This window comes from Neomonachus schauinslandi, chromosome 8, assembly GCF_002201575.2.
Source record: "Neomonachus schauinslandi chromosome 8, ASM220157v2, whole genome shotgun sequence".
Lineage (NCBI taxonomy): Eukaryota > Metazoa > Chordata > Mammalia > Carnivora > Phocidae > Neomonachus > Neomonachus schauinslandi.
This window is the reverse complement of record NC_058410.1, coordinates 53,544,762-53,571,522: the sequence shown is the minus strand read 5'-3', so window position 1 is coordinate 53,571,522 and position 26,761 is coordinate 53,544,762. Positions and strand designations below refer to the sequence as shown.

Here is a 26,761-nt window from a genome sequence, read left to right as displayed (position 1 = left end):
GGGGGAAGGGCATTTCAAGCAGAGGGGACAGCATGAGCCAAGGCCTGGAAAACAGACACAGTACGTTTTGTGTGATCTGGTGCTGCTGGAACACAGGGTAGGAAGAGATGATGCTGGAGAGTCCCTCTAGGGGGTGAAATCATCTAGCAAGCTTTGAATTTGTCTTATAAATGACATGAGCCAATGGCAGGTTTTAAGCTGGAGTCTGAAACTGTCAGGTTTATGATTTAGACATTCCAGTTGGTAATGGACTTGTGATGACAAAGTTAGGAAGACCAGTCAGTAGGCTTTCCAGTGGTCAGGTGAAGAAATTCAATGTAAGTAATGGAAGACAGATCAAGAGGAGGGGCTGGATTTAAGAAAACGTAGGATACCAAAATGGCATGACTTGGTAAAGAACCTGGGGGTGAGGGAGTAGGAACTGTCAAGGGTGACTTCTAAGATTCTCACAGGGTTGACTGGGGGGATGACAGGAGAGAGAATAAGTTAAAAGGACAAGAAATACAACATGAGTGGACACGGATGTAAACCATGGACTTTGGGTACTGATGATATGTCCATGTAGTTTCTCTGACTGTAACAAATATATCACTCTCCTGCAGATTACTGATAGTAGGGGAGGCTGCGTGTGCGTAGGGTCAGGGGATATGGTAACTCTTGATACTTTTGCCCAATCTTCCTGTGAACCTAAAACTTCTTTAAAAAATAAGGTCTATTTAGGGGTGCCTGACTGGCTCAGTTACAAAAGCATGCAACTTTTGATCTTGAGGTCGTAAGTTTGAACCCCACATTGGGTGTAGGGGCTACTTAAATAAATAAAGCTTAAAAAAAAAGACCAGGGATGTCAGACAAGATGGTGAGTTCAGTTTAAGATGCCTGTGGGCGACCCAGGAGGATATGTCCACAGCCCGAGTTTGGGTACATAGGGTCAAGTAGACATCTAAGAAGAGTGATGCATATGGAGGCCCTCAGTTTAGAGGTGCTCTTATCTAGTTTTTCTGAAAGGAAGCAAAAGTTTGTGAGACAGAGAGAAGGAGGAACTGCATCTCAGTCAAGGAAAAGAGAGAAAATGCATGGAGCCATGGGTGTACCCCCCCAGGGACTGTCAGGAGAGCACAAGGTTCCAGATCAGCCCTGAGAGATCATCTTGGGTTTCAGTTGTCCCACTGCGAGCAGAGCCCTTACAGCTTGTATTTCCTCCTCCTTGTCTTTGGAGTGCAGGTGTGCTCATACCCGGGATAGTCCTGATTGCTGCATAAACCAGATGGTTAGCGCTTTCCTTTAGCCAAGTAGCTATATGCAGCCCATGCACCTGCTACAATGTTCCATTTCTCCTGGGGGGGAGCAAAGAATGTGACCGAAGTGTGTTCAGAGGCTTGCACTGGTGCACTGCAATCTGAACTCTCACAGCAGTTTTTAAACAAGGCTGTGTGTCGGAATTATCTGTGGAGCCTTTTTTCAAATACTTCCTTCCTGCTCCTGCCCTGCTCTCCCCACCAGGGGATTTTGATCTTGGTGAAAGAGGGTGTGATGCTGCACCTAGGCATGTGTGTTTTCAAAAGCTCCACAGATGATGTGAAAACTACTACTTTTAGGAGTCTAAGTCGGCTCTGTGTGGTGCTTCTCACGTGTTATCTAATGGCGCTAAAAGCCAAAGATGCCAAAGGCATCTTTCTAGCAACGGTGAGTGATCTTACCCAGTTTATTTTTCCTCATGGCACTTACCACCACATGACTTTATATGATGTATCCATTTAGTTGTGTATTAGTTATCTATCTCCCACACTGGACTGTAAATGTCCCAAAAGAAAACCCTTCATCTGGATTACTGTTGTAGTCTCAACACCTAACAGTGTTTGGGATGAACTAGGCACTCAGTAAGTACACTTACCTGCTAATGCCTGTTACTTAACAGGGAGTGTCCCCCAACTTTGAAAGGGATGATTCTCTTTTGACCTTTCAAATGTAAATAAAAACCACACACCAAACTGAAATGTATAAAACTGTATAGTATATATAAAATCTACTTACCTTAGCATAGTCTAATCTTCCTTTTTCTTGAGCCTAAAGTAGAAAGAAGGGGAAATTAATTTGTTAGTTCTTCAAAAATTATTTAGTGCTTCTATAACTTGTACTTCTCCAAGAACAAAGGTCAACACTCTCTCCCTTGGTCCCCTACCATGTATCTCTTTATACATCTACAGAGTTGTATCTCTATACAACTATATACATATAACACTTTTAAATACACTGAAAAGTTGAAAGGACAGGATACTGAGCACACGTATACATTCTATCTAGACATGACAATGCCATACATCATGACTCTTCACCCCGCCAAGCTTCAGCACGTTTTATAAGCACAGAATGTCTCATACATAACCACATGACTGCTATCGAATGTTACAAACCAACAATAATTCCATATTATCTAACATACAATCCATATTCAAATTTCTCCTATTGTCCCAAAAGTATCTTTTATAGCTTCCCCCCCCAATCAGAATTAATCAAGATTCACACATTGCACATGGTTTTTGTATCTCTGGTTAGTCTTAAATCTTGACTAGATCCTCCCCATTTTTCAAGAAGTAAAAATAAAAACCATTAACTTTTTCATGAAAATCATTGACTTTTTTTTTTTTAGATTTTATTTTTAAGTAATGTCTACACCCAATGTGGGGCTCAGACCTACAACCCCGTGATCAAGAGTTGCATGCTCGGGCGCCTGGGTGGCTCAGTTGGTTAAGCGACTGCCTTCGGCTCAGGTCATGATCCTGGAGTCCCTGGATCGAGTCCCACATCGGGCTCCCTGCTCGGCAGGGAGTCTGCTTCTCCCTCTGACCCTCCCCCTCTCATGTGCTCTCTCTCATTCTCTCTCTCTCAAATAAATAAATAAAATCTTTAAAAAAAAAAAAAAAAGAGTTGCATGCTCGACTGGCTGAGCCAGCCAGGCACTCTGAAAATCATTAACTTTTTGATTTGTCATATTATTTTTTCACTGTGTCATTTAACGTGTCCCTGTTTTGCTTGCAAACTGAAAGTTGGGTCTGAAAAAGCTTGCTTAAACGTTTCTGCCATGAGTACTTTATACAAAATATTACATACTTAATTTTGTATCAATTCAGGAGGCACAAAATGTCAGGCTGTCCCCGCTCTTAGTAGTGCTATAAATTTGATCACTTGGTTAAGGTGGTGACTATCAGATGGTTCCACTGTAGCGACATGTTTCCTCCTGTATAAACAGTAAGTAATCTATGGGGCCAGGGTCTCTTCCACTTCCTTTGGCGTAATTTTTACTATGTTGTATTATGTTGAAAGACCCCCACCTCCACTCCCCACCCCACCAGGGATGATAGAAAGGTGGAATTGAAAACAACATACTAGGGGTGCCTGGGTGGCTCAGTTAGTTAATCATCTGACTCTGATTTCAGCTCAGGTCATGATTTCGGGGCTGTGAGATCGAGTGAGCCCCACACAGGGCTCCACGCTCAGCATGGAGTGTGTTTGGGATTCTCTCTCTCCTTCTGCGTGCCCCCCCTGCCCCTGGCACTTTCTCTCTCTCTAAAATAAAATAAATCTTAAAAAAAAAAAAAAAAGACATTCTATATGGGGTCAGACTTTATTTAAAATATTTTAGTTATTAAAAATTTAAAATTAACACATATACTCAAATGTATTATATATAATATCTCAACATGATAGAGACAATCAATGTATTAATCTTTGTTGATATATCAGCTCATTTTTGTAGACTTCAGAATAAAACTCCTGCTACCTCTGCACAGAGTAAGAACTGTTCAATTTGCAAATAGGTTAGGTCTTGAGACCATTTTGTTCCTAAGTCAAATTACTACTTGAGAGAAAAGATGTTTATGTAACATTGGTCCTGACTCTTCTTGCTTCTTTATAATCTTTTAAAAAATTTATACAAAGATGCCTGCATTTTGTTTTTCTTATTTTCATAATAAGTTAACTTAGAAGACACTGCTCAGGTATTAGCACCATCACAAACCACTCTAAGTTAAAATTGTGACTTGAATGTTTTCTATGACACAAAAGGCTTCTGCAACCAATGTAATATAACAAAGAATTTGGAGTTTTCAATCTGCTCTTCAAATTTTTTAGGGATCTAGATTTTCAGTGAACTACGAAGAGTTTGAACTTAATCCTGAGATGCATTATGCCACAAGGAATAGGAGTCAGTTCTTGCAGAAATGTAAAAACTAGGCTTCTTCTTCTCTCTGCTCAGATATTTTATATTGACTTGTGTGTCTGTGGACATCTTCTCCCAAAATAGTTTTGTCTACACTGAAAATCCCTCTTTCTCCACTATAATATCTGCAGTTCATAGGGAGCCCTTGAGCATGTCTGTATAGATGTACTCATGACCTAGCTACTAAACTTTGTCAGTACGCAAACAGGAACTGGCTTTGATCCAAGTAATAATCCATGGCTTGTGACCAAAATTTTAGCAACAGCATTTCACAATTTGCTTCGTCTTTGAGTTCTCAAACTCCCAGCTGTCTCTTAAATTCATTTTAGGTTAAGAGATAGCTGACATTGAGGTTGATCCTGTGGTCACAAGCTTCCCACCTTTTCAATTGTTCATCCTTTCTCTTGTCTCTTGCTGATTAGTATGGATTGCTCCAGCACAGGACTTTTCAAATGATGCACAAACTGGGAGCTCTACAGAATTGTTCCTGTCAAACAACTCATTTCCACAACAAATTTGCCATTTCCTCACTACTTTCAATTCTGTTCCTGTTCTAACCAGCTCAACATTCAGCATCTTTCAACATTCTTATCTTTCAGTGTTTAACAGAAAAGGTATGTTAAAAGTGTTGAAAGTGGTATTTGTTGAAGGCTAGGAAGTTGAGGAGCTTTTGTATCTTGAGATTGCAAGGTAAGGAGAGAGGGAGAAATGATATAATTTACAATGACTTAGGGTAGACTTTTCCTTTTGGAGGTTATTAGGTCAGTTTCCAGTTTGTCTCATAAAAACAAAAACAAAAACAAAAACAAAATCCCAACAGCTGTTTCCTCAGGTAGGAAGAAGGAATGTAATGTTGTTCATAGATAAGAACATTAGAGTGGTCCTATCAGAAATTTTTATAAAACCAATTTTCCCTACTTGGATTATAAACTAATTATCTTAGAGAATTCTATTATTTTGAGGTACTTGTGCTTTATCAATCACAAGCTATTTTCAAACTCTCTCATTTTATTTTGTATTGCTAGCTTGGTTACCACCCTTTCAACCAGTAGAGATAGACTTTGTTGGAGACGGTGGCAGAGAATCACCATGTATGGAATCCACATCTGTTCAGCATCAGCTCTTCAATGTTTTGAAAGCTGAGAGATTAGAAGCCTCCATAAAATGACGACCACCACAGCCCTTACAACCTGAACAGACGTCAGCTGTTGATAACGCAGCTCTCCTAAATGTCCTTTTTATTTTATCACAACAAACATCCTAGTTCTGTGAAACCATTTCATCCTTGACTGCTTTAGCTTGTACCTAAAAGTATGAGTTATTTTATAAAACAAATATTATGACTATTTAAATCTTTATAGGTATATAATATGTATGTATTTCCAGCCATGTGTGTTGATATCTACATAGGTCATCTACACGCCTAAGAGTATACACATTCGGATGCAAAATTTTTTTCACAAAAGGCTTTTAGAGGTTATAAAAATACAGCACAGTAGAAACCAATGGAAATGATGATTTAATCCCCTCTATAAATAATACTTCTCATTAAACATTACTTATTCTATTTCTTTTTGTGAAACAGTTAATTTGGGAGGGGCCATAGTTTCTGTTTGATCGGATGATTGTTCATTCACTAAATTCACCAGGCACCTCCCACGTGTCAGGTACTGCCTAGGCACTGGAGAAGGAGCCATGAACAGAACAGATAAAAATCTCCGCCCTCATGAAGCTTATATTCTAGGGGTTGCACAGCCTTGTTTAAATGGGCTTCACATACAATCTCCCTCTAGGACTTAGGCTCTATGAGAATAGACCAACTTTCTCTCCTGCTCACAACTGTATTCCATGTCTAGATCAGGATTAGTATAGAGCACATGGCCAATAATATCTGGGGAATGAACGCATAGATGGGTAAGTGCTTTTTCTTTATATATGTTGGTTATGTCCTATCTATTCAGGAAACTTATGAAGCAAAGTTCATCATACTCACTCCTAGTTCTAGGAAAGTTGGGTGTTTAGATTCAGAGTGCCAGGATGTAGTTAATGTGGAACCATTAGCTGATATTTGACAAATCATTTTTACCTGTATTGAACAATACCATATGTTCACTTTACTGCCCAACTGCTGTTTATAAGTAGGCTAAGGATGGAAATCTATGGAATATAAATTCAAAGAATTCATGAAAATCAAACAACAAAAAGATAGAATAGAGAAGAGTGATCTAGTAGCCTTCTCATAGACACAGCAGTTTAGTTTAATTAAGTGCCTCAACCTTGAAAGCAGTGTGTTGAAGTAGAAAGAGCCCGGAACAGACACCTCAGGACATTTCAAGAGCCACAACTCAAAGCTTAGGGTGCTAAGGACACCTTGTCTATGGAGGAAAGCAAGTGGCTAATATCTTGATGGTGACCACTCCAATAAGCACTGTGACCTCCTGGGAAGATGTGATATGCTGGGTGTCAGAAAATATGGTTTCTAGCCCATAATACATTAATACCTCCAACAATTTAAAAAATTTTCTGTGCATCTTCATTTTCTTATCTGTAAAATAAGAGTATTTACTAGACCCTATGTTCCCAAATGTTGGGCTCTCACAAATGCTGGACTGGCTATCGGAATCACCTAGATAGTTTGTTAAAAACGCAGTACCCTCGCCCTGAGTTTCTGACTCATTTGAAGATCACTGGTTTAGACTGTGTCTAATGTTCTTTTCAATTTATTCTTCTGTATGCATCAGGGTTTACTTCAAAGGCTAAATGAGAACAACTATATAAACTCCTTAAGTCTCAAGGAGAATGGAGTGTTATGACTTTCCCCCCTTTTTCTGACATCTGCCACTTATCATGTATATTTCTAGCAGAGCAAGATATAAAATAACTTTCTCACTGGAGCCCAAAATAGGCTGATATAAAATAAATCCAGACTGTATTTCAACAGCCAGCAGTCCCGAACCTCTTCCTGCCACACTGTTCATCTCCAGAAGCCACTGTAAATTCTTCCATACACGACAATTCCCCATGGGCTTCATTACTAGGGTCTTTAAAAGGGATTCACTCATCTTTTTGCCTCCTGTAGGTGTGCTTCTTGTCAATCCAGGTCAGGAGAAAAGAAAGTAATTTTTCCCAGTCTTTAGCAGTTCACAGAGAATGTGTGGTTTGAACCTTGTTTTATCTTAAAAAAAAAAAAAAAAAAAAAGAGAAAAAAAAAAAAAAAGTGTGCAAGTGCCAAAAAAACCAAAGGCCCCCCAAAAAAAAAAAAGGGAAAAATTAAAAAAAAAATTTTTGTAAAAAAGCAAAAAAAAAAAAAAAAAAGCCAGCATTCTGAGAGAGAGGATGCACAGAGGGATTAATTCCAAAGGTTTATATACCAGTCTCAGCGGACCAAAGGCAGATTCCCTGTTGGTAAGTAATGGATGTACAATACGGTCTTTTAAGAAACAAATGCTTTCTTGTAAGTCAGGTAACAAAGAAGGATTGGATGACATAAATGAACTGTTCCCAATTTTCAACTACTACTATCTGGACTTGAAGGCTGGATATGGAGAAACCTTTTTCTAAAAATAGAAAACTAATATTCCACAGCAGGGAGTCCAGAAATTGCTAGAGATGGATCATCTCTACTTATCATGTTATTCTTCCCAAATGCTAGTAGCTATATTTGGGAATAACAGTCATTTTTAAAGAGAGATTCTCTTTTTAAAATTTTAAGGAAAACTACCTTTCTCCTCAAACTTTTATTTTTTTTCCTCTTCAAACTTTTTAGTTTGAGGAGAGAACATCATGGACACCCATTTGCCCTCCACCCACATTAACCAATTGCTAATATTTTGTCATCTTTGCTTTCTCTTTAGATGATCATTTGCTGCTTATCTGAGAGGAAGCTGTAGACATCGTGTCTCATCCCTGAATACTTCAGCATTTATCTCCTAAGAACAACGATGTTCTCCTGCATAACCACAAACCCATTATCACATCCAGCAAGTTTAACGCTTCCTATAATGTCTAAGAAGTCTGTATTCAAATGTTTCCAGTTCAATCAATAGTGTCGTTCAGAGCTGTTTTTATCCCGATCCAAGATCAAATTAGAAATCATACATTCTCTTTGGATGTCATGGCTTTTAAATCTCTTCTAATCTACAAGAGTCCCTACACAATACCTTTTCTGTCTTTCATAATACTAGCATTTTTTAAGAGTCCAGGTCAACTGCCTTGGGGAATGTCCCTTATCCTGGATTTGTCTGAGTGTTTTCTCATGATTAGATTAAACGAAAACTTTTTTTTTGGCAAGTAACTACATACATGATGCTGTATACTTCTTCATTACATCAGGAGTCATACAATATGTTTGTCTCATTATTGGTAAAACTAAGTTTGTTCACTGCTTCCCTTTGTATTTAATAAGTAATCTGTGGGACGCTTTGAATCCATGTGACTATTTGGTTCCCTTCTAACCATTCATCCAATTGTCTTAACCCATCATCCATTAATAATCCTTGTTTGAGTAAAAGATTACTTTGGTGGCTGCAAAAACAATGACACTTTAAAGGTCAATACATTATATGCTAAAAAAAAAAAAAGAAGAAGATAGCAGGAAGGGAAGAATGAAGGGGCGGAAATCGGAGTGGGAGATGAACCATGAGAGACTATGGACTCTGAGAAACAAACTGAGGGTTCTAGAGGGGAGGGGGGTGGGGGATGGGTTAGCCTGGTGATGGGTATTGAGGAGGGCACATTCTGCATGGAGCACTGGGTGTTATACGCAAACAATGAATAATGGAACACTACATCAAAAATTAATGATGTAATGTATGGTGATTAACATAACATAATAATAAAAAAATAAATAAATAAGATAAAATTAAATTAAAAAATTTAAAAAAAGGTCTTTTGCAGGAATATCACTGGCTCCTTTAGAGAAGACAGGTGTTACTGAAAATAAATTCTCTGTGCATTTGTATTGGTATGAAGAGGTGGAGTTTAATTTATACATGAATGAAAAGGTTTATATGGGAACAGAGGAAGGGAGGAAGGGTAGGACCTCCATCCTCATCCTAGAATGGTTTGGGTAGTGTATGAGGATTTAGAAAGCTTACAAATCAGGGGCACCTGGGTGGCTCAGTTGGTTAAGTGTCTGCCTTCAGCTCAGTTCATGATCCCAGAGTCCTGGGATGGAGCCCTGTGTTGGACTCCCTGCTCAGCGGGGAATCTGCTTCTCCCTCTTCCACTGCCCCCTTTCCTGCTTGTGCTCTCTCTAATAAATCTTTTAAAAAATTAAAAAAAAAAAAAAGCTTACAAATCAGAATCTATTAGATCTGCTAGCCCCAAAGTTTAAGCAGTTGAATTTTGGTTTGGTAGGAGAAGCAGGCCTTGTACCAACCCAGCTTTCCAGTTACAAAGCGGGAAAGGTATCAGAATAGAAAGGAACAGGGCAGGCTTCTTTGTGATCCTGATCATTCTTGCCCATTAGTAAGATAGCACAGAAGGCATCTGCAAGGAAGTCAACACCATTTAGAACTGGACTTCTCGGGAACCTGATGTTACTTTTGTTTTCACCTGGGAAAGCTAATCTTTGGAGGGAAATGTGAATGTTCAAGGATTAGCTTTTTTGTATTCTCTTCCTCTGGCTAACCGGGAAAAGAGGAAGCAACAGACAGGTGCACAGAAGGTCATGGTGTCCAATTATAAAAAAGAGGAGGATAGGGGCGACTGGGTGGCTCAGACGGTAAGCATCCGACTCTTGATCTCGGCTCATGTCATGATCTCACGGTTGTGGGATCGAGCCCCAAGCTGAGCTTGGTGCTCAGTGTGGAGTTTGCTTGAGATTCTCTCTCTCCCTCTCTCTCTCTCTCTGCCCCTCTCCTTGCTCACACACTTTCTCAAAATAACAAATAAAACCTTTACAAAATAAAAAAATAAAAAAAGAGGAAGGGCTTGTGTTATCTACATAATACATTTTTCTTTATTCAGAAGTCTTGTCATCCTTTTGCAAACCTTTTTTTCTTGCTGTGCTTTCTTGGAATCTGGAAGAGACATGAAATTTAAAATTTCAAACACAGACAGAATCTACCCAGATTGCAGAAAGGCCATGAGCAAGGAAATCAGGCTGAACATGGAATTGAGTTGTTTCCTCCAGTGGCCAGGTTCCAATGTGATGGCCACCAACCTTGATGGTGCACCTCAAGCTCACGATGTCAAAAACCAAACTTATACTAGTTTTTCCACTTAACTTTTCTATTTCTATTAATGGCACGATTGTTCCTGTAATCCAAATTCAAAATCCTGGTTTTGGCCTCTGCCTGCCCTTCCCCAGTACACACCTACCAGCTTCTCCCTATCATACCAATTTTCAGGCCCTGTACATTTTCTCCCTGAAATGCATTTTTTTTGCCCCCAAAGATTTTAAGTAATCTCTACACCCAAGGTAGGACTTGAACTCACGACCCCAAGATCAAGAGTCGCATGCTCTACCAACTGAGCCAGCCAAGCGCCCCTCTCTGAAGTGAGTTTTACACCTAACTGCCTTCTTGTCACCAACACTCTGATCGGTACTTTTCTCCCAAACTTATCAACAGGTTCCCCAAAACTTCCTAACCGATCTCCTTCTTTCTACTATTTCCTTGTTCCTTTGTCCTTTAGGATGTAGCCAGACATAGCTCTCTAAAACACATTTCAGACCTTGGCATTACCCGGTTCAAAGACTTTCAGTGTCTGCTCCCTGACCTGAATCAAGTTCGTTTTCTGCAAGCAAACATCCAGAGTCTTACTATTTTAAAGAGTATAATTCAGGGGCACTGAGTACATTCAGAATGTTGTGCAACCATCAACACTATCTAGTTCCAGAACATTTTTGTCATACTGTAGCACGTATCAATACTTCATTCCTTTTTACATCTGGATAATATTCCATTGTATGGACATACTATATTTTGTTTATCCATTCATCATTTGATGGACGTTGGGTTGTTTCCACTTCTTGGCTCTTGTAAACGTTGTTCTTCTGAACATTCATGTACATGTTTTTGTTTGAACCAAAGTCTTTAAACATAGGCATTATGTACTATTTCAGAGCAATTCTCTGCCTGTCCCGATACTGCCCTATATTTTTCACATTCGATCCAAACGATAATACGTGTATTTCTTTGAATACAGTACACTTGCCCATCTGCATCCTTTTTCATGACTTCTGTTGCCTAGGAAGCCTCCCATTCCCATCTTTGCCATCGAGATCTGCTTCTTCAAGGACCCTCTCAGGTATCACCAATTTCTCAAATCATTTCTTGACTTTCCTCTGTGCTGTCTAAATGACATCATTACAGTATTCCTTGTATTTGTGTGTTTCTTTTATCCCCTCTTTAAGAGGCCACAGACAACCTACAGGCAATTTACTGCTCTATCTCCTGTAGTCAAGCACTTTGTTTCCTTAAATATAACAGAAAACTTTAAGAAATATTTTAATTTAGGAGATATCTAGAGCCATTTCGGTCTTTGTGGTCTCATATATAGTCCCTTCAAATGCCCACACTGTCCACCCTCTATGATAGAGGGTGTCAATATTATTCCTTTTGAAACAACGCAAAATAAATAATTAGAAGAATATCAGGTAGCATTAATGAAGACTCTTTGTGCATTCTTTTGGTTAAGAATATACATGTGTTATGTTTATGTACACCAGCCTCGACCAGCAATCTCTGCTTCACGTTTTGAATAAGAAGTAACAGCAGGATACCTAGGCATGAGTGAGTTGTAGCTTAGCACTGGTAAAATGTAGTTCACTTAAGGTAGTTTATGGCCGGTTACGACAGTGTCAGAATGTCACAAGACTAAGTGACATTTCAGTACTTTCAGAAACAGCCAGGAAAATATAATCATAATTCCTATCTCTTCAGTGACTTATAATGGCAGCAGAAAACTAGAAGGATCATTAAAAATAAAGCTTGCTGACCTGCAATAGCCTCTGGACTCCCTGAGAGAGTCAGAGCTCTGTGGTTCTCTGAAGGATTCTACTTTCTTTTATTAGGAATCAAAATGGTAACTGAGTAATGACTTCACCTCCCTAGGGTGAATCACCCATTCACTCAGTATTTTTACCTGATCATTATTTTTCAGCGGCTACAAATTTAAATTTAAAATTAAGGTAGAATTTAGTATGGAAACATTGTTCAACAAATATTTTTCAGCTGTTTCAGTTCTGGCCTGGTGCTCTTAACTGCCTCTTACAAAAGGGGTGTGTGTGTGTGTGTGTGTGTGTGTGTGTGTGTGCACAAGCACACAAGTGCACCTGCCTGCTTACAGGTGTGATGGAAGACAGCTACCTAAGCTATCTAATCTTAAGACTTCGGGAGTTGAAGAGGAGGTAGCAGGGCCTGATATGAAAAATTCCAGAAGTTTCTTCTTCCTGGCTTCACAAGGATGTTGAATGGGCACTACGGGTATGTGATCTCCTCTTTCCTTCCCTGTCTAGTAATGCATTAATCACTCTCTCCAAGCAGGAAATCGAAAGGGTAGATGGGACACAAACCTGTCTGAGTAGAGCAGGGAAGTAATTTTACATGTGATAATAAGAAATCATAGGTGACTTCCACATTGGGAGCAAGACTTTTCCATTTCTCAGTGTCAAAACTAGGATTAAGCTTCTAATAGAGATTAATATTTTTCTTATAATGCATTTCTTACCTAAGAGACCTATTGCTTAGACTTATTTGAGAGCTGAAAGGGACCTCAGAATGATCTAGTTCAACAGCATCATTTTAAAGAAAATAATAACAAGGACATGAAAGACTGTGATTAAAGTTATACAGATGCCAGCCGAGTCCAAACTAGAATCCAGGTCTCCCAAAACCTGGTCCTCTATGGGCCGTTTCTGCTATACCAACTTGACTTTCTATTTAACAAAACAGAGCTGCCATCCAACAGCCTACCTCTGTGAAAACCATACCACACATACTTTTCTGACAAAAATTAACTGGATGACTATTCCAAGTAAGTCACTATGCCAGGTGCCATAGGTAATTCAAAGGTGAATTCACTGTTATCCTTAAAGATCCTGAAATAAAATTCAGCACCTGGGGAGGAAAGGGTCACAAAAATGCAGTGGAGGTAAATATCAGGAAAAACAGGAAAGAGAGTACTAGAACTAATTTCAGGATTAACAAGCAACCTCCTTGAGATTTAGGATAGAATGTCCCTCTCGAGTATTATGCTAATTGTGTCCCCTAACTCTGACTAGGGGGCATTCACAGAACAACATTATCATCATCTAGAGCTTTATACAAACATTAATATTATAATTTAGAAGATTAAAATAAACTCAAGTAAGGAGCCTTTAACCTGAGGAATGTTTCCCCTTGTGTGACAAAAACCAACTTCCTAGTTCTTATTTGTTGCAGATGGATGAATCTTCTCTTCATGGTGATCCTGTTCATGACTCAGACAGGAAGATATAAGAAGGGCCTGAAGCTACTGGAGAAAACCACAGTGGCCTGGCGGGGCTGTGATATGGGCAATAAACTGCCAGTCTTTCCTGAAGGATGAGGATCTAGATAGTATCACAGGGATCCTAGGTTGGTGGGCAGGACATCATCTGCTCACAGACAACATCTCAGCTGGGTTTACTGACCTCTGGACAAGATCTATTTGATTTGAATTACTGCCTAAGGCATTGGCTATTTGGACTAGATATCCCCGTGAAAAGTTAAAATCAAGTTGAAGATAGTGATTTGGGAATATTTTACCAGTTGTTTAGGAAATCCTGGATTCTCATGTTGTCTACATTTACGACTTTGTATGCTTGAAAAGAAACTAAAAATTAAATATGTCCCTTTCCTGTGAAGTTTCTTTAAAATTCACATCTCCGATACATATATATATGAATATATGTAAATAGCCAAGGAAGAGTTGGTAGCTTCCATTCAACATATTTAGCTGGATCTTTTCAACCAAAATGTAAATCTGCAATGTATTCTAATGTAACCCAATTAGAGCTACTAACACCATCTGTATATATATTTTTGGTTCAGCTGTCAAAAAACACACAAATACACCCCAGGAATACAATATTCAATAGTTGTATGATATTTCATTGTACCATACTTCATTTAACCTTTTTCCTATTTTTTTTTAAGATTTTATTTATTTATTTGAGAGAGAGAGAGAGAAGGAATGGGATAGTGGCAGAGGGAGAGGAAGAAGCAGGCTCCCCACTGAGCAGGGAGCCTGATGCCGTGGCTCAATCCCAGGACTCCAGGATCACCACCTGAGCCGAAGGCACACGCTTAACCGACTGAGCCATCCAGGCGCCCCCTTCTTTCTATTTTTAAATGAACTAATTTTCACTTTTTTCCTTTTAGAGTTACTATTTTAGTGCATATTTTAATAGGTAAGTCTTTGTTCACATCTGATCTTTTTTGGAGGATAGATTATTAGAAGTGGAATTACTACAGCAAACAATATGCAGTTTTAAATTATATGTTTTTAAATAAAAGCAAACACATGTATTTAAAAAGCCAACTTTAAGGGACACCTGGGTGGCTCAGTCAGTTAAGCGTCTGCCTTTGGCTCAGGTCATGATCCTGGGATCCTGGGATCGAGCCCCACATCGGGCTCCCTGCTCAGCAAGGAGTCTGCTTCTCCTTCTGCCCTTCCCCCTGCTCATGCTTGCGCTCTCTCAAATAAATATATAAAATCTTAAAAAAAAATAAAAGAAAAAGCTAACTTTAAGACTTCTAACAAAACAACCTAGTACTCCCCAGACCCTAACAAAACAACCTAGCACTCCCCAGAGCCTATCTGTTCTGTGTCCCTCTGTTTAGCTGTTTGTTCTGCTGTTTACCTTCAAACAGTGCTTTTCCTTGATTTTTTTTTTTTTTTAAAGATTTTATCCACTTACTTGAGACAGAGAGAATGAGAGACAGAGAGCATGAGAGGGAGGAGGGTCAGAGGGAGAAGCAGACTCCCCGCTGAGCAGGGAGCCTGATGCGGGACTCGATCCCGGGACTCCAGGATCATGACCTGAGCCGAAGGCAGTCACCCAACCAACTGAGCCACCCAGGTGCCCCGCTTTTCCTTGATTTTAAATTTCAGACATTATTTATTGATTCTACCATGAAAGGAATAATTACATTTCTTATATGATGAAACATACTCTTTTTCTCTCCCCTCCTCCCATTGATTACACTCTTTGGCTTCAATCAATATTCTGTATTTATATTTTTATGCTGTATAAATATTATTCTCTAAGCCATGAAGAGTATTATGTTGTATGTCCTTTCTTATACATTTAAAATTTTTTCACAACAGCTAATAAGTGCTTATCTTAATCCATATGTTTAGTGTGGCTGTTTTAAAACCTGGCCCAAAATTCTTTGACCTTTTTCCCATTGCTAGGTGAGTCTACAAACTGTTCTTGATTGTGGGTGGGCTTGTGAGTGTTTGATAAGAGTCGATGGAAATGACTCTGTGTGACTTCTGAGGCTGGTCATAGAAGAAGATGCAGTTTCCACCTTGTTTGCTGGAACATTTGTGTTTGGAGTTCTAGGCTGGCAAGTAAGAAACTGACTATTCTAAGGCTGCCATTCTGCAAGGAAGCCAAGCTAAATGGAGGAACCATGTGTGAGCACTCTGGTTGGTCCAGCAACATGGTCTTGACATCCCAGCCTAGGTGCCAGTGTGAGCTGAGTCTCCAGATGATTCCAGTGCCCAGCACTGCTGAGTCACCTCCAGCCTGTGGGTCATTCCAGCTGAGGCCCCAGACGTTATAGAGTAGTCATCTCTGTGTGCTGTCCAAACTCCTGACTCAAAATTCAAGAACATAATTACATGGTTATTTTATTTTATTTTATTTTATTTTATTTTTATTTTTTTTATTAAAATGTTTTATTTATTTATTCATGAGAGTCAGAGAGAGAGAGAGAGGCAGAGGCAGAGGGAGAAGCAGGCTCCCCACTTAGCAGGGAGCCCGATGCGGGACTCGATCCAGGACCCTGGGATCATGACCTGAGCCGAAGGCAGACGCTTAACCATCTGAGCCACCCAGGCGCCCTACATGGTTATTTTAAACAGCAACACTTAGTTTTCCATGTATCTATTGTTAATTTGTCTTTAATTCTCAACACGGTCAGGACGCCTGGGTGGCTCAGTAGGTTAAGTGTCTGCCTTCAGCTCAGGTCATGATCTCGGGGTCCTGGGATCGAGCCCTGCGTTTGGCTCTCTGCTCAGTTAGGAGTCTGCTTCTCCTTCTCTTTCTGTCCCTTCCCCCATTCATGCTCTCTCTCTCAAATAAATTAAAAATATATATATATTTTTTGAAGATTTTATTTATTTATTTGACAGAGACAGACACAGTGAGAGAGGGGACACAAGCAGGGGGAGTGGGAGAGGGAGAAGCAGGCTTCTCGCTGAGCAGGAAGCCCAATGCGGGGCTCGATCCCAGGACCCTGGGATCATGACCTGAGCCAAAGGCAGACACTTAACGACTGAGCCACCCAGGCGCCCCAATAAATAAAATCTTAAAAAAAAATCCTCAATATGGTCAAGCACATTAGTTCCATTGTTTTCCTTAGAAAAATTTCTCCTGGAGATCTCTGTCCTCTTGTTCCAATCTGGACTGGAGGCATACCCATCAGCCTAGGACGTGCTTGGAGGAGAGACAGTGTGGCATGTCACTTGTTACTGAAGGATGTGAGCCCTGTGGCAAGGCTGCCTGGGTTTGCATCCTGGCTCCACTACTCGCTGGCTGTGTGACTGTGTGCAAGTTAATTTCTCGTGCCTCAGGCTCCTCATTAGTAGAGTGCTTGGCACACAGTAAGTGCTCTTATTGTTGGCATTATTATTGTTTATTATTCTTCCTTTCATGTTGTCCCGGGAATTCCCACTGCCTCCAGCTTATGTCTGGATCCCCTAGTTCCTAGGTTCCATGTCTTTCTCTTTCTTGGTTACTTCCTTGTCTTAATAAAGCACATCACCCAAAATACATCTCTTGAAAAAAGATGCTTGGGAGGTAAAGTTTTTCAAGACTTTGTGTATCTGTTTTGAATTGTCTTTATTTAACACCACACTTGATAATGTGACAGTCATAAAAGTCTAAGTTGGAAAAAAATTTTCTCTTTGAATGTTGAAGCTGTTAGTCCATTGTCTTGAAGCTTTCAGTGTCACTACTGGGAGGCCTTTCTGATTCTCGATCCTTTGTAGGGTAGGTTTTTCTTTTTCTTCCTAGAAGTATTAGGTTCTCTTTTCATCCCCATTGTTTCAAAATGTGATAATGATGAGACTTGGTGTGAGTCTTTTAAAATTAATTATTTAGGGCACTATTTCAATTTGGAAACTTAGGTCCTTCAATTCTCAGGACTTTTCTTTACAATTTTTTGTTGTTAATTTTCTCACCTCCATTTTCGGTTTTCTCTCTCTGGGACTCCTAATAAATATAGGATCTGTCGAATTGGTTCTCTAATTTTCTTATCTTTTCTGTTGACTTTTTGTTCAACTTTCTGGGAAATTTTCTCATTTGTATCTTCTATTCTTCTGATTTAAAAAAACTCTGCTTTCATATTTTTATATTTTATGATTTTGATTTCTTATTCTTGGATTGTCCCTTTTTATGTATCACATGTTCTTATTTCATGAATTTAATGTCTTTTCTCATTGAGTAGATTGATTATAGTGCTTTTGGAATGTCTTTCTTTCTTCACTGGTCTGTTTCCTCCAAGTTCTGTTTTCATCAGTTTGCTTTTGACTCATTCCCTCACGGCACAGGCTTTTCTCAAATTCCAGGGGTCCGGGGCGCCTGGGTGGCTCAGTTGGTTAAATGACTGCCTTCGGCTCAGGTCATGATCCTGGAGTCCCGGGATCGAGTCCCGCATCGGGCTCTCTGCTCAGCAAGGGGTCTGTTTCTCCCTCTGACCCTCTTCCCTCTCGTGCTCTCTGTCTCTCATTCTCTCTCTCTCAAATAAATAAATAAAATCTTTAAAAAAAAAAAAAAATTCCAGGGGTCCTCTATTACCTACTCTATTTCAGTTGGATATTCTGTGCACTTGGATACTCTGAGGCTTGTCAACTGGTGGGCCTCCCTGTAGGAGGCCTGGTCAGGGATATGACACAAGGGAGCCCTAAGCACCAAGGTCCATAGGTCTTTTCCCCTTCGGCTTGACAGTTTCCCCAGAAATGAATACTCTCATTTTCTACCAGGTGAATATGAGGGATTTTAAGCTGGCTGATGGCATTTTGAAAGCCAATAAGGGAAGAGGGTTAAGAGAGGGAAAATCTTATCGTTCCAAAAGCGGATATCATGTAGGCTCTCTTTGCTTTAAGTATGGCTGCCATCCCCGCCCTCAGCTGTGTAGGCACACAGTTCCCCAAGTCCAGTCTCACATTAACCCAATCGATTAGAACCACAAAGCTAAATAAACTCCATGAAGTTTTAGGTAAAAGGTCAATACTTTATCATTCTAGAATTCCTGGATTAAAAGAAAATTAAAAAAAAAAATTCCTTCTCATCTTTTATACCTTCTCTCCTGCAAAAAAGTAGGAAATTCACCCAATATAAGCCCCTTTTCCCCTCTGACTTTACCATGCTTTTTTTCTTTGATAATACCTCAGAATTGGAATATTCAGGGTCCAAGTTTGTTTTAAAATAACCCAATGAGCTGACAGACGGAGCTTCTGGAATTCTGCAGCTTGTGCTAGAGTCTGCAGATGGGAAATTGCCGTCAGTTAAAGGGTGGTGCTATTACCATAGCCCAATTTTTGAAAGCCTTTAGGAAAAAAAAAAAAAAATCCTCTGAGTTAATTAGCATCCATCACAGGAACTGGTTTTGTGTTGCAGTATTCTAAGAACTCAGATAATAAGAAAACAGTATTTCAATCCCTAACTTTTAGCTAACATTTGCCTCTTAAAAATGCAGATTATAAAGTAAGAATGTTACCTGTTATATGAAAATGCTCTTATATGGCTTAGCTCATCATGAAATATCAATTATGTTCCAAAATCAACTAAATACTACTCTACTGATACCTAAGATAGGAATAATTTTGTTTTACCTCTCCAATCTCCTTAATCCACAAATCTCTTCCAAGAAACTCCTGATGTAAGACTATAGGAGCTGAGTTTAGATTAAAAGCCATGGAGTCACTGGTCTTTTCTTTAATAAAAGGCTGGAGATCAGAATTTATCTAGGAGAAGTAGTCAAAAGAATTAAATTAGTAAAATGCATACATACTAGTACGTTTTAGTCATTTCAGAAAGCACCAGTTAATGCAGTGAAAAATGAAGCTAAAGGAATACAGCTTTTAGATGAACTCTAATAAGCAAAAGAACAGTTCATATGATTAACAATAACCTTTAAAATTCTTTAAAATAATTTTTCCCTGACACATTTCCTCTTCTATTTGGCAGCAGACTTTGTTTTACTTTTTAAGTTAAAGCAATAATTTAAATAAAGTTTTAGTAAATGTAATTGCTTAATATTAAATATTAAATTTAAGATTTAATAAAATATATCAAAACTCATCTGGAGATATTTTACGTATCCGTAACATATGTATATATTTTCTCCTTTCTCAAGAGCTATTTAAGTAACATTTAAGAAATATGTGTCAAATGGAATTTTTAAGTTACATATATACAGAGACAGCAATATAACAGCTAACCTGAAACTTTTTATATTTCATAATGCCCATTCAAAAGAGTCAATTATTAGAATTAAAGCTTTCAATTTTACTCAGTTTATTTCTAAATCTCCTAACTTTCCATAATTTGTTTTACCTAAGAAACTGTACATAAGGGAACTGTAACAAAAATGCAAATATACTTTCATTCTGTAAATGGCAACATTACCTGTTATTTAATAATTTGTAAGAGTTCTCTTAAGAACCCTTTCAGGCAGTAAGAAAAGACAAGCATCATAAATACGGTGTAAGTTGTCGCTTTCTATCAGAGTTACACAGTACTTACCAATCATACTGTTTATATTATGTAACAATCACCATCGATGGCTGATAGATTTTAAGTGCACAATAAACATTTTTTTTTTTGAGATATAAAAGCAGCTTATTAAACGGCAAGAAGTTTCTTATGTATCATTTTAGCTATTTAAGTACTGGAAAAAGAGAAAATGTGCAAATACCTTATGACTCATGGCCATGTGCTTCCCATACTGAAATGCCATATCCTGAACGTCAGCATCATGCTTTGCTAATTCCATGGCAGCTTGGCAGCTCTTTGCTAATAAGGCTCCATGGGAGAGAAAAGTCTGTTTCTTCCAAGTCGATATTCCAATATCTTGTGTGATATGATTTTCCTAAAAAAAAATGCAACAAAGCCAGGATTTTACAAAATGCTTTAGGAGTAATTTAATTGTTTTGGCTTGTGAAGAAAAGAAGAGTTAAGAAATGAACTATTTTAAAACACTCAGGCTATTGCATTAAGACAGAACTAAAAGAAGCTAAACCCTAGTGCTACCTAAAGGGAGCTAAGGAGGTGGGAACTGCTGTTCTAGGGTAATGGCGGGAAAAATGAAAGAAATGCTGAAGTACTAGACAGTTCTATTAAAATTTATTTGTAGGATAAGGCAAAATTAGAAACTTGCACCTCCAAACTAACTCCTTTCTATATTCACGTAAGTTCTTGAGTGCTGGTATTCCAAAACGCCAGAAGCTTATTGCCTTTAACTTATGTGGAAATGTCAAGGGTATAATGAAGAAACTGCATTCTCTTAGAAACAGTTAAATAAAAAAATCACAGAGGAGGTAACCCATTAAAATGGAGTATGACTGGATCCATTATCCATCCAAATTTATTCCCATAAGAAGAAACAAGTACATAAGGGAGTATAGAAGTGTAGTTTATTTAATTTATCTTCTTAAATTATGAAAATCATTATACTATCTATAAGTGTATACATACCTACTACCTCTAGACCAGTGATGTCCAATAAAAATATAATGTAAGCCACATATGCAATTTAAAATTTGCTAGTAGTTACATTAAAAAAAGTGAAAAGAAACAGGTGAAATTAATCTTAATGACGTATTTTATCTATTTCAATATATCTAAAATATTTCAACATATAACCAATATAAAATTGAGATATTTTTATTTTTCTATACTAAGTTTTCAAAATCAGTGAGTATTTTACACTTAGAGCACATCACTAGCCACATTTCAAGTGCTCAGTAGGTACAAGGAGCTAGAGGCTGACCTACCAGACCAGTCTGCTCTAGGCAGGTGGCTCCCTGAGGATAAGAATGATGAACAAAGTATATAAAACAATGTTCACTTTATGGTATTTCTTTGAAACTTCAAGCAAACTAAAATCCATCCAGAAGGATTAACTAACCCAAACACTCTCTTCCTGCTACCCATACCATAATCCTTTTCCTTCCATCATTCTTTGAGGACAAAATAAAAAAATAATAAGAAAACAGGACCATGAGAAGGTCAGCTCAGATCTAGCCCTACTTCTTTCACCATGCTGAAGGGCACCTTCAGCCCACTGGTCAGATCAAATTCTCAGCTTCATTTTATTTATCATGCCTTTAAACAAAAAGGAAGTTCCACTTATGGCAAGAGTTACAAGTATGCAACATAACACTGTGTAATAATAAAAAAGGTCACCCAAGGGAGAAGCAGTGCATAAAGTATTTTATAAAACATTAGGCATGAATAATAACATATTTAACTTTAAGTATTTGAGAATGTATTTTAAGTGAGCAAAGCTAATATACCATATTAATAAATCAAAGATAGAAACCATATTATCTCTCCATATATACTAAATGGCATTTGACAAAATTCAACTCCGATTCCTGAGGGGGGAAAGAAAACCTAAATAAAATAGGAACAGAGGGGGCGGAGCAAGATGGCGGAGGAGTAGGAGACCTGGATTTCGTCTCCTCTCAGGAATTCAGCTGGATAGGGATCAAACCATTCTGAACACCTACAAACTCAACAGGAGATTGAAGAAAAGAAGAGCAACAACTCTCTCATCAGAAAAGTGACCACTTTCTGGAAGGTAGGACGTGCGGAGAAGTGAATCCGAGGCGATATTCGGGAGGATAGACGGCGGGGGAGGGGGCCTCCGTCGGCTGCTTCTGGCAAGTGATAGAGCCGCGGAGCACAAAATCGGAACTTTTAGAAGTCTGCTCCGCTGAGGGACGTCACTCCGGTGGCTAAGCGGGGGGTGGAACCCTTGCTGGGACAGTGTGGTCTCAGGACCCTTGGGGTCACAGAAAGACCGGGGGTGCCTGAGTGCGGCAGAGCTCCCAGGTATCGGGAGCAGGGAAGCCGGCTGCAGAGACAGAGCCAAGGAGCGGGCTCTCAGCTCGGGGTTGCCATAAACCGTGATCCGTGGCACAGTCGGGCCACTGCTCCTCCAGCAGGGACCCAACAAGCAGCAGATCCGGGGAGACTCCCCTTCCTCCCCCGGGAGGAGCGGCGCGGGAACGCAACGCAGGGATCTGCCGGGTTTGGAGATCCACATGGGGTCGGGTGCCAGAGATAGAAATGCTCGGTCACAGGCCCGGTGAGCACGGAGTGCGGCCGGAGACCGGGGAGGCAGGAGTGATTGACTGCTTTTCTCTGGGGGTGCACTGAGGAGCGGGGCCCGAGTTCTCGGCTCCTCTGAGGCGGAGATTGGGAGGCCGCCATTTTCACTCTCTGCTTCCAAAGCTGTACGGAAAGCTCATAGGGAACAAAAGCTCTGGAGAGCAACCCGAGCAAATTACTTAGCTTGGACAGGGCAAGGGCGGGGCAATTCCGCCTCCGGCAAAGACAGTTGGAAACCACGGCAACAGGCCCCTCCCCCAGAAGATCAGCCAGAACAGCCAGCCAAGACCAAGTTCACCGATCAATGAGAACGGCAGAACTCCAGCGCTAGGGGAATACTACACATAGAATTCATGGCTTTTTTACCATGATTCTTTTTAGTCTTTCAAAGTTAATTTTTTTTTAACTGTCTTTTTTTTCTTTTTCTGAATTTTTCTTTTTCCCTTTTTCAACCATCTTATCAATCCCTTTTTTAAAAAAACATTTTTATTTTTCATTTTTAGAGTCATATTCTATCCCTTCATAGTAGTTACCCATATTTTTGGCATATATATAGAAGTTGTTCTCTCCTTAAAATTTTGAGATAGTTTCTTCTAACATATCAAAATATACCCTAAATCTCTAGTATATGGTTTTTTTCTACTCCCCTGCCTGATCACATTCTCTCCCTTTTTTTTTCTTTTTTCTTTTTTTAAATCCTCTTCTTTCTTTTTTCAAACAACTTCTTATCAATACCTTCTATAAAATGTTTTATAATTTCCATCTTTACAGTCATATTCCTTATTTTTGTACATATATAAGTTTTTCTTTCTTTAAAATTTTGGGAGGTACTTTCTTCTAACAGACCAAAATACACCCAAAATCTAGTGTGTGGCACTGATCTATATACCAGCCTGATCATATTTGATCACATTCTGGTTTTTTTGTTGTTGTTGTTTTGTTTTATTCTGTTTTTGTTTGTTTTTATATTTATATTTATCTTTTTCTTTTTTTTCTTTTTCTTTTTTCTCTCTTTCCCTTTCTTTTCCCACTGTTTCAGGTCTTTTCTGATTTGTTTAGAGTATATTTTCTGGGGACGTTGTTACTCTGCTAGCATTTTGTTCTCTCATTAATCTATTCTCCTCTGCACAAAATGACAAGATGGAAAAAATCACCTCAACAAAAAGAACAAGAGGTAGTACTGACTGCCAGGGACCTACTCAATACGGACATTAGTACGATCTCAGATCTAGAGTTGAGAATTATCACTTTAAAGATACTAGCTGGGCTTGAGAAAAGCATGGAAGTTATTAGAGAAACCCTTTCTGGAGAAGTAAAAGAACTAAAATCTAACCAAGTCAAAATCAAAAAGGCTATTAATGAGGTGCAATCAAATATGGGGGCGCTAACTGCTAGGATAAATGAGGCAGAAGAGAGAATCAGTGATATAGAAGACCAAATGATGGAAAATAAAGAAGGTGAGAAAAAGAGAGATAAACAACTACTGGATCACGAGGGCAGAATTCGAGAGATAAGCGATACCATAAGACGAAACATTAGAATAATTGGGATCCCAGAAGAAGAAGAAAGAGAGAGAGGGGCAGAAGGTATAATGGAGCAAATTATAGCAGAGAACTTCCCTAATTTGGGGAAGGAAACAGGCATCAAAATCCAGGAAGCACAGAGAACCCCTCTCAAAATCAATAAAAATAGGTCAACACCCCGACATCTAATAGTAAAACTTATGAGTCTCATAGACAAAGAGAAAATCCTGAAAGCAGCTCGGGAGAAGAGATATGTGACCTACAATGGTAGAAACATTAGATTGGCAACAGACCTATCCACAGAGACCTGGCAGGCCAGAAAGGACTGGCAGGATATATTCAGAGCACTAAATGAGAAAAATATGCAGCCAAGAATACTATATCCAGCTAGGCTGTCATTGAAAATTGAAGGAGAGATGAAAAGCTTCCAGGACAAACAAAAACTAAAGGAATTTGCAAACACAAAACCAGCCCTACAGGAAATCTTGAAAGGGGTCCTCTAAGCAAAGAGAGACCCTAAAAGCAACATAGACGAGAAAGGAACACAGACAATATACAGTAACAGTCACCTTACAGGCAATACAATGGCACTAAATTCCTATCTTTCAATAGTTACCCTGAATGTAAATGGGCTAAATGCCCCAATCAAAAGACACAGGCTATCAGATTGGATTAAAAAACAAGACCCATCGATATGCTGTCTGCAAGAGACTCATTTTAGACCCAAAGACACCCCCAGATTGAAAGTGAGGGGGTGGAAAACCATTTACCATGCTAATGGACACCAAAAGAAAGCTGGGGTGGCAATCGTTATATCAGACAAATTAGATTTTAAACCAAAGACTGTAATAAGAGATGAGGAAGGACACTATATCATACTTAAAGGGTCTATCCAACAAGAAGATCTAACAATTATAAATATCTATGCCCCTAACATGGGAGCAGCCAATTATATAAGGCAATTAATAACAAAAGCAAAGAAACACATTGACAACAATACAATAATAGTAGGGGACTTTAACATCCCCCTCACTGAAATGGACAGATCACCTAAGCAAAAGATCAACAAGGAAATAAAGACTTTAAATGACACACTGGACCAAATGGACTTCACAGACATATTCAGAACATTCCATCCCAAAGCAACAGAATACGCATTCTTCTCTAGTGCACATGGAACATTCTCCAGAATAGATCACATCCTCGGTCATAAATCAGGTCTCAACCAATACCAAAAGACTGGGATCATTCCCTGCCTCTTTTCAGACCACAATGCTTTGAAACTAGAACTCAATCACAAGAGGAAAGTTGGAAAGAACTCAAATACATGGAGGCTAAAGAGCATCCTACTGAAGAATGAATGGGTCAAAGGAAATTAAAGAAGAATTAAAAAAATTCATGGAAACCAATGAAAATGAAAACACAACTATTCAAAATCTTTGGGATGCAGCAAAGGCAGTCCTAAGAGGAAAGTATATAGCAATACAAGCCTTTCTCAAGAAACAAGAAAGGTCTCAAGTACACAACCTAACCCTACTAGGGGAGCTGGAGAAAGAACAGCAAATAAAGCCTAAACCCAGCAGGAGAAGAGAAATAATAAAGATCAGAGCAGAAATCAATGAAATAGAAACTAAAAGAAGAGTAGAACAGATCAACGAAACTAGGAGCTGGTTCTTTGAAAGAATTAACAAGATTGATAAACCCCCGGCCAGACTTATCAAAAAGAAAAGAGAAATGACCCAAATCAACAAAATCATGAATGAAAGAGGAGAGATCACAACCAACACCAAAGAAATACAAACAATTATAAGAACGTATTATGAGCAACTCTATGCCAGCAAATTAGATAACCTGGAAGAAATGGATGCATTCCTAGAGATGTATCAACTACCAAAACTGAACCAGGAGGAAATAGAAAACCTGAACAGACCTATAACCACTAAGGAAATTGAAGCAGTCATCAAAAATCTCCCAAAAAACAAAAGCCCAGGGCCAGATGGCTTCCCAGGGGAATTCTACCAAACATTTCAAGAAGAATTAATACCTATTCTTCTGAAACTGTTCCAAAAAATAGAAATGGAAGGAAAACTTCCAAACTCATTTTATGAGGCCAGCATTACCTTGATCCCAAAACCAAAGACCTCATCAAAAAGGAGAATTACAGACCAATATCCCTGATGAACATGGATGCAAAACTTCTCACCAAAATACTAGCCAATAGGATCCAACAGTACATTAAAAGGATTATTCACCACGACCAAGTGGGATTTATCCCTGGGCTGCAAGGTTGGTTCAACATCCGCAAATCAATCAACGTGATACAATACATTAACAAAAGAAAGAACAAGAATCATATGATCCTCTCAATAGATGCAGAAAAAGCATTTGACAAAGTACAGCATCCTTTCTTGATCAAAACTCTTCAGAGTATAGGCATAGAGGGTACATACCTCAATATCATAAAAGCCATCTATGAAAAACCTA

General features: G+C 39.0%; 1 protein-coding gene across 1 annotated transcript in view; it reads right to left on the bottom strand.

Moving 5' to 3' along the window:
- Nucleotides 1–26,761, bottom strand: part of PDSS2 (decaprenyl diphosphate synthase subunit 2) — a 247,929-nt gene that overhangs the window by 24,733 nt on the left and 196,435 nt on the right. Inside the window, exons 5-7 of the mRNA XM_044917294.1 lie at nucleotides 20,335–20,508; nucleotides 19,250–19,381; nucleotides 2,032–2,064 (exon numbers count right to left, since the gene is read on the bottom strand). Coding sequence (XP_044773229.1) covers nucleotides 2,032–2,064; nucleotides 19,250–19,381; nucleotides 20,335–20,508 — 339 coding nt within the window. The remainder of the gene's footprint in view (nucleotides 1–2,031; nucleotides 2,065–19,249; nucleotides 19,382–20,334; nucleotides 20,509–26,761) is intronic.